The sequence below is a fragment of the Populus trichocarpa genome, chromosome 19 (assembly GCF_000002775.5).
Source record: "Populus trichocarpa isolate Nisqually-1 chromosome 19, P.trichocarpa_v4.1, whole genome shotgun sequence".
Taxonomy (NCBI): Eukaryota; Viridiplantae; Streptophyta; class Magnoliopsida; order Malpighiales; family Salicaceae; genus Populus; species Populus trichocarpa.
In genome coordinates, this window is record NC_037303.2 from 14,928,107 (window position 1) to 14,937,439 (window position 9,333).

A 9,333-nucleotide genomic window follows, 5' to 3' on the forward strand; every position below is an offset into this window, starting at 1 on the left:
TACTAGTGTGTTGAACTGGGATATAAAGACTTCATTGTATCTGTAGTTCTTAATTCAACCATGCTATTTAGGTGCTAATGGGTTTTACCCAAATATATATTTTCGCTGGTTGTCTGCTTGAGACCTTGCAGACAACTTAACCAATAGATCTTCATTTTCAGAAATGAATGGCTGGTTTACTGCTAATGAAAAACTTGGCTCAATCAAAGGTTTAAAAGGTGAAGAACCTTGGTGGATGGAGATGCAAGGATCGTGAAGATGGAGTTCTAACAGAACATAATACAGAAACAAAGAAAAAGGATGAACACACGGATGTAAATAATAACTTGGTCTAAAAATACCTTTATTGATTCAATTCAGTATGAGACTAGAAAGAAACCATCTCGATCTACAATTACTTGCATGAAGTTTACTTTGCTGTTCAATGCCACTACCGAATCTTGAAAATGGTATGGCCAGAAAAAATGGACATGCAAGCAAAAACTAAATGCCTGTCTTGTATGTACTTCAGGAAAAGATAGCTGGAATTAATATTCAAGGGCAAAAATATAAGTAGTCTGCATGAAAATCTTACTGAATTGTTCATGAACAATTCGACTTAATGCGGTGTCATAAATCAGACACTAACAAGCCATTTATCTCTGAAGAATCATGTGTCCCATGGCAAATTGCAACTTCCTCCTTGATGACAAACTCCATTTGCTAAAGCAGCAAAATAGTTGAGCTTCACTCCAAACATATTGCTGATAATCAAAGGAGATATTACATGTACCAGCACTGAATTTGCATTTTTTCTTTGACATCCATCGATTATGCCTCTTGAAGCCCTTCATTGATGGGTACAGAAAACTACAGAAAAACAATTTTGACAAGCCAAAGTCATTTACCAACTAAGGAAATGGATTCAACATAAAACAGTATAGTAATCTTCTTCAAAAGGCAATACTTATTTACTGTGCCAACAAAATCATATAAATTTATTTATACAATGTTATGATTATATCTAAATTTATTAATACTAGTTATGAGCATCCAATCACTAAGGTTCATAATTATTAGTTTCATTTCATATATATACAAAACCAACACGAAAGTTGCAAGATAAAGCAAATGGCCCAATAGAATCACAGTGCTGTTACTGAAGAGAGAAAAGAACCAGCACGTCAGTCTGCCGATTCTCAACTTTCTAAGGAACAAAGACATAAACTAGACTGCCAAAATACAATTCGTGTATAAAGAAACTCTCTAGTTAGATTCAGAACTAATACCAACAGAGCCACTGCAAGAGATGTGAAGAAACATGAAAAATACAAAATCTAATTCCTCCAATCTTAAATTCTAAGAAAAAGTCCCGAGCTTATTCAGATTGTAGGAGCTTCAATCATCCAATGGTCAAACAATGTTGCTCTTTTTAGTTTTTTCTTCCCAGCTGAATTTTCCACTTCCAATGCCATTTGCCAAAGATTATTAAGATTCAGTTTTGGATTAATATCAACAAAGACTAATAATTTTCATTACCAAAAGCAAACTACAGTAACTGTCAAAAATCATCAACGGAATTACAAACAGAAATTAACACCAACCCCAAAACTGATACAATAAAATCAAATCAAGGAAAAAGGAAGCATAATTACCGATGGAAATCATGAAGAAGAAGAAACACCAACTCTCGTAATAATCCTGGTCATCCTCATCCCAATCAATGTAACATTCTCAGCCCCAACAAACATAGACTTCCTAAACAATCCAACAATTGCATCCACCTCCACTCCACCACATTCCTCTACAACAACCACACAAACCCCACCATTCCTCACAGTCCTCTCCATCTCCCCAGCAAACCTCAAAGGAAACAAAGCCTCTTCTAAATGAGCACTAAAAGCCAAATCAAAAACCCCATCAAAAAAGGGCAAGTTATTAGGGTCAGCCCTTTTAACTAATGGCAAAGAATCCACTATCTCAACACCAGTAACATCACTAACACCCATGTTATTCAGCGCCATCACTTCATGTCCAGCACCTGCTGAAACACAGAGTACTTTGGTTTCATTGTTCAAAAGATTCAGACTTTGGAAGAAAGTTGTGAAAGAAGAGACCTGAGAAAGCCAAGATTTTGAAGACCAAAGTTTCAATCTTTTCTTGGTAGGATCCATGTAAGGGTGGTTTAGAGAAGGGTCGCATGTAGAAGAAGGGAATTTGAGGTGGGGTTTTGTGGTGGGTGTGTTTGGTGGGATACAAGTTTGTGGAGTTTGAAGGGAAAGGTAGAGAAGGGTGATTGTGGCTATGGTTATGAAAACCAATGAGACTTTGTTTAAGAATTTTTCAATGTGTTTCTCCATTGGGTTTTTGGGTTTGGTTTTGTTAGTGGAGGATAAGAAATGGAAAGTTTTGATTTTGATGCATTGTTGATGATGATGATGGGGAAGAAGAAAGAGGGATCAAGATGAGAGAGTTTCGACATGACAATGGAGTTTTTGTTTGCTTTGGTACGATGTCGTTTCGAGTTACCAAAGTTTGTTTTCAAGTGTGTTTGGTAATGGGCTTGTTTTATACTAGATGTCAGAAAGGCTTAGACTACGATCACCCTTGTAAGGCTTTCAACATCAAAAAGATTTTCTAGCCATAAATTCTCAAATCCAGGATACAGGTTGTACTTTTAAATTCAGTTTATTTTCGTGTTTTTTAAAAATTAATTTTTAAATTAATTAAATTTTTATATATATTTTCAATTATTTTGATGTGGTATATTAAAAATAATTTTAAAAAAAATAAAATAATATTATTTTAATACATTTTTTAGTGACAAAATACTTTAAAAAATAATAATTACCAAACTATTAAATATCCTCTTAGTGATGGTATGTTTTACTATTTTTTAAAATAAAAATCAAATCAAATTAAATATCACTCGTCAATCCAACGTAAAATCAAAGTTATTGTTTATGTATTAATTATAATCTACTAAAATTAATTAAAATAATATTATTCAGAACAAATCTAAATTTTAATTAAGTCAATTATATGATAAATGTTGTTTTAATTTTAAAAGTTAAAATAAATTGATTTGATTTTTTTTAACTAGCTTACTTTAAAGCAAACCTAATCAAGTCAAAAGAATAGATTATATTAGATCAAACAATGGAATAATTAAATGGAAGCTAAAACAAAAATATTGAGGCCGTGTTAATTAAATGCCAATGGAATAATTTTACAATTATGTTTCTGATATCTCTGTTGTTGAAAAGTAATTTTGTTTCACACCTTGCCACCATTATGGGCAAGCTGGTTCATCCATGTAAAGCTCAACATCAACTCTTTTTGGCACTGTGAACAAAAGCGAAACAGAGCTGTGCGAGCTTAGATGGGGATGAAGACCAAAACAGAAGATCACCATGCTAAGAGGCACCCATCTTAGCTTAAGATATCTGCACAAGTTCATATGCATCACGCAGCACATCTTCCCTGCAAAATTTCTTTAATGGCTTCAAGCAATACAGAACAAGGGTGATAGACGAGTTCATCTGATCAGGCTTGCAACAATACTGTTGGGAATCTGATTCAAGAATAACATTTTTTGTTGCCCAATTCCAAGCTTATTGTTGACACCATATTTGTTATGATCCATATAAGCATAAAGGAACCTGTGATGCGAATATCAACCAACCAAGTCCATTCCTAATTAAACCACCTGCAACCAAAGGGCCAAGATTTTACTAAATGAGCTCCCATCTGCATTTACATCAACCTGTTTTGAAGGAAGACAGCTCCAGCAGACAGACCGCTAGCGGCGAGGAGCAATGCAGCATCCCATTTAAGGCACTGGCACAATTATCACCAAGTCTATGAACATTTTAAGTATGCAAAAAGCCAGGCAGAGAATGGTACAGCAAGTAATAATAAAGTTTAAAAGGTTAATCTCTGATTCGACATTAATCTGCTATAACTTGAGATAAAACCATTCAGCTGAAATGATCCACTGCTGCTGCTGAATTAACTTCAGCCTATACATAATTAGGCAAGGCAGGGATGCTATCCTCCTGTCCAACACATCAATCACACAGCAGATGCAAAAACTACTCAACATATGTTGATTGAAGAAGAAAGAAGAACACAATCGACAACTCGGGCTATGAATCAACAGTCATATAGATAAAGGCAGTTTAGATTTAGCAAAAAGTTAAAACAGAAAATGAGAAAATCTGAATTCTATAACTCAGAAAATCAAATAATCTACACTAGCATCATAAACAAATTAAATCCAATAAATTTTTAAAAAATGAATACATATTATCATAAGAAAATGTTCAGTTTGTTTGAACAAAACAAATATACATCCGTAATGCTTCATTATCACAATTAATTTTGATAATTACATATTGAAAGAAGCAAAGGCATCAAATAAAAATTGTATTGCCTTAACTAATTTTAATTATTGTTATTGAACAAAATAAAAAATTTCATGAAGAAAATGCATTATATTACCCAAGTTTCAACCAATCCACTTCCTAAACAATATCCATGCAAGTTAAAATGAGAATGGTTGAAATCAAAATTCGTAATGCTCCATTCTCACAATAGAATGGCAAAGAACCCAACATATCTTTGCTCTTGTATCTCGTTCTAGTTGAATAAGTGCGAAGATCAAACTAGAAACGTGATTGCACCATACCCAATTGCTGTTGAAGATGAAATATTGAATCAATAAAAGCTGAAGCGACTAAGTGACTGCCATGGCTGACTCTATTGTCTGATATAAAAGAGAAGATAGGTGACATGGATAAGGCTTGTTCCTTCCATAAAAAGAAAGGGAGTTTGAGATGGGTGCGGTTTTTTTTCTTTGGTGGAATTCCTATACGACTTTCGATTAGTTTTTTGGGATTATAAATGCAGAGACAGCGAGAAAGGAAGGGAAGAAGATGAGGGAAGCCTTGGACATGGCAGCGGACGGCTTATGCATTGGCAATCATGTCGTTTTATATGGACCAAAGTGGCTAAGCTAGAGTTTGGTAATTTCATTTTGTAAATTATTCAAACAAAAATATAAATATAAATATAAATTATTCAACTGTTTAGCACTCTGACGCAAAAGCTGAAAACACATCATCTTCTTTTCCACCCAAATTGTTCTTGCTATCAAGATTAAAAAAAAAGAAAGAAATATTCGAGGATAAATATAAATAATTTAAAATTTATTATCTTGAACAAATAAAAAATCCTTACCATGTTAGCTCAATAAGATGCAAATAACATTGTATCTACAAAATAAATACTTATTTTACCATGCATTTTAGTTAGCTGATTTCTTGTTATAAATTTTAATCTCGTTACATATTTCTGATTTCTGCTCATTTTATGAACTTACTCCAAAACTTATCATTTTAATATTTTTTTACACCTTTAATATTTTACCTTACTCCAAAACTTTTCACCTCAAAGGAAACCTTACATTAAAACTACAAAAGCTATCAAATAAAGACATCATAGACATAAAAGGAAGCTTTATAAGAAACAAATCCAACGCAAGAGGTGAGAAAGAATCCAATGGTTTAAAATCAATGAGTTCTTGCAAGTGTGCAAGAATCCTGTGTTAAAGTTACTTTTAACAGTCAAAAAGGGTAGAAATCTTTTATTAAAGGTGTACGTTCACTATTTTTCATGTGCATGGCGTTGAATATCTCTACAAATTTCTATTTTGTCTCCTCTAAACTCCAATTAATCTTGGCAGATTGGTATTTTCGGAGGCAAAATCTTGACAAATTACATATTCAAAATAAACCCTACATGATATTACAAAACTAATTGACACAATCAAACAAAAGGGTATTTAATGAGCTTGCATGAAATTTCACATCTCTTTCACAAAGAGCTTACTGCACCATTTTTAAATTAAAGGGAATAAAGGTTAAGAGTTTGCAAGGAAAAAAAATAAAATAAAGAGCTTAAAATCATGACACATTAGCACTAATCCAAGCGTTTCTGCACCTATAGCCTAACTGTTAGCATTCTGGAAACAAGAAGTTACTACAATGTCACCACAGTACATCTGCTGGTGCTGCTGTATTCACTTTAGCCCACACAAAATCACAAATCATTAATGCTATTCTCTCATTCAGCACATCTTTCTGAAAGCTGGTAGGGATCTTAATTTCTGAAAGCAAGTTGGGATCTGCTCATTATAAGTTGATTCAAGAAAAGAAAGAAGGGTAGATGTGCATGGAACTGAATGGAATATAAATTAAATTAAAATAAAAGGGTCCAATATTACAAGCAGTTTCAAAGACAAAAACAAAGAGGCTTATCATACATTCAAAGCACTGGTTGCGCCGTGCAACATAACCCTATTAGCATACTGGAAACAAGTAGTATTACAACACTATATGTTGTAGCAGCCTGAAAAATCAATAAAAGTTATAGTTTGTCGAATACATAAGACAGTACATATACCTAAAGAATCAAGCAAGCATATCTGTAGATTTTGCTGAGGGGATCTGAAGCATTCATCCGATGTGGCATCGCTTCGCTTCCAAAAGCTTTTAAGATTTAGCTAGTAAATCTATCTTTGCAAAGTCATTGATTATAGTAATTGAAGGAAAAATAATAAATGACTTTGCAAAGAAGGATTACTAGCTTAATCATAAACGCAATTATACATAATTATACAAAGTATCTTATCCAAACTTCACTGCTAAACAGTATCCATCCATCTATTAAAGCTATGTTAATGATAATTATAGGTGAAAAATTTTATATTCCATTTGATTGCACAAATAGAATATATATTCGTAATGTTTCATTCTCACAATCGATGACTGTATGATGAAATTCATGAACAAAAGAGAGAGCAAAAACATGTTTCCCTGAAATCTTCCACTAATTGTGATACTAGAAAAATGAAAATATAAAATAGATTACAGTTACACCATACCAGGAGAGTAATAGTTGAAGAGATGGATGAATTAGAGGATGGGAACTTTGGAGATGACAGCCGCCTGCTTACTTTGCTTATCACGTCCTTTTATAGGGACAAAAGAGTGTTGGGTAGGGTTTCAGTTTGTTTATGTGGAGTTTTTGGTAATTTCATATGAATTAAACTATTATCACGTCCATTTTCTCTATTCTCAAATTGATATCTTTCAACTTCTTGCCTGTCCGATATAAGAATAATAACTTGCTAGCCGAGAAATTGGAGCAGCGCCCATCTTTCTGATATTCATCTCTGATTCGGCAATCTGTCAGCAAGTCATCCGCTTCATAAATCAGTTCCCTGATCTGAATCATTGTCAACTTCAGAACTTCCTTCTTGGTCTTGAGGGTCTCAGTGTCATTGAGAAAGGCCTTCACAAGCTCAAGTTGTGTCTTCGTTCTCTCAAACTGACTTTTAAAATCAAGTGCATATTGAGCTTGGTTCATGAGAGCTGTAAACAATTCCTCCGTGAGTGTTTCAATCATAGCATCCACCAGTGCCATCACTTCACCGGTATGTAAGTCAACTGTAACATGCATATATTATAACTATTCGTCATCTTACTTGATAAATCATAACACTAGATAATGTTATTATGAGCTGAGGAAGAAAAATTCCTGAATTTTTCAAGTAATCTGTATTCAATATCTTTAGTAATATTTCCAAACTAGCAATCTATCTTGTTGAGTGCTGCCACTCAATCTAGAATTATATAAAATTCTCACATACATGAGACATGAGAGCAATTTTCCCAAGACTCTGGCGATCAAGAGGAAAGTGTAGCTGAAGGTAATGCTACAATGACATTACAGTATCAAGCATTCCTTATGTGATTACGCATATTACATTTACATTCGCCAATAAGGACATGAACTAATTGACATCCATATATATTCCTTGAGTCAGGAAAATCGAGGATTGTGTTACTAAGAGAGACAGGTGAATTGATGTTTGAAATTTTAAGAGAAAAATGAGACTAATGGGAGCATTAAAGTTTGGATTTGTAAGAGAAAACATTATTCTGCAATTTCCAATCTAATAGTCAATGATATGAAGTTAGCATCAATTGATAAATCCATATGAATTATTGTAACATGCTCGCTATTTTTCCTTATTTTATCTTTGTTGCAACAGATATATTGAAAAGAGTTAACTAAAATGAGCATGCTTTCATGGTGGATTAATACAAACACTTGACTGCAGAGAAAAAACTAGTCCAAGAACACCTAACCTAAGTGCAAAAATGCTAGGCTAAGAAATCCTAACCATTGGAACCGGAGAAACTGACATGAATCCTTATATCCTTTCGAATTTATTATCCTTTAGCTGCGAAGCTCCCAGAAGCAGCAGAATTTATGTGAAAAGGGTGAAAAATCTAACACAATAGAGGTTTTAGTTGACGTTTGTAAGAAGCAGGACTTGCTGGAAATCACAGAACAACTTCAAGGATTATAGGATTTTATCTCCTTCTCATTGAATTGGTTCCTAAGATAACAATGACAGGATTTGAACCAGAGTCTAGCATGGAGGGAGTCAAATATGTCGTCTCTTCTGTAGAGACTGCGAGAGAGAGAAAGGAACATAAGAAAAGTCAGAACCTTCTCCAAACCTTTTCAAGCCAGCGCCGAATTCCACATTTCGAATGAGATTGTTAACAAGAGTTACCAAGAAAAAAGGAAAGTTGCTCTTACTCTGTCGAAATTTAAATGTGATAATACTTTGTTTTGATTTTAAGAAATTATATTTGACATTCTATTTTGTTCTCCACTAATCAGACTATTATCCCTTCAAGAAAAAAATGACAGGGGAAAGGAAGTGCATGCTCCTAATCTCAGTGTTGATGCAGAAGATTCTGATCAATCGGATATGATTTATTGTATTCGAACAAGTATAGCCTTGCAGGAGATTCTGATCAATCAATCAAATATAATTTATTAGATAGCCTAGACAGATATATATTTGGATCATATGAATAGGTTTAAATTATAATTTTTAATTCGATTACTTGATCATACTTAAATTTTTTTAAAAGATTTTACGAGTCTATTTCTATAATGGATCAAATATTTGTAATGAGCAGAGGTGGTTTCATTGAATATATTTTCTTGATTCGAAGGGCATATGGGGCTTTGGCTGTGTAGACATCTTTCAAGCATGGAGGTGGTTTGTAGAGGCTGATTTTCCATGTTGAAATTAACTAATAGGAAGCCATCTTACATCTTTTTTTGAAAGAGAAGGATTATTTCTCGATTGAAATGATCTTCACCAGTAAGAAGATAGCCCTTCCCATTTGAACTCACTCAGGCCTTTGATGTAAGGATTTTTCATTTCTTGTGTCTAGTTATCTTCTGTAAAAACAATAATCCTAA

The 9,333-nt window shown here is 33.5% G+C and overlaps 1 protein-coding gene and 1 long non-coding RNA gene across 2 annotated transcripts; both read right to left on the reverse strand.

Annotated features, from left to right (window-relative positions):
* Positions 1-315: 315 nt before the first annotated feature.
* On the reverse strand, positions 316-2,506 carry LOC7458837 (uncharacterized). Its single transcript, XM_002325632.4, has 2 exons — positions 1,635-2,506; positions 316-849 (listed from the first exon to the last, which is right to left on the reverse strand). The coding sequence occupies exon 1, from the start codon at positions 2,337-2,339 to the stop codon at positions 1,644-1,646; it is 696 nt and encodes a 231-aa protein (XP_002325668.2). The 5' UTR covers positions 2,340-2,506; the 3' UTR covers positions 316-849; positions 1,635-1,643.
* Positions 2,507-3,159: 653 nt separating this feature from the next.
* Positions 3,160-7,501, reverse strand: LOC112325219 (uncharacterized). The gene is made up of 2 exons (XR_008058144.1): positions 6,926-7,501; positions 3,160-6,148 (listed from the first exon to the last, which is right to left on the reverse strand). It is a non-coding gene; the product is annotated as an uncharacterized LOC112325219 (long non-coding RNA).
* Between the last annotated feature and the right edge of the window lie 1,832 nt (positions 7,502-9,333).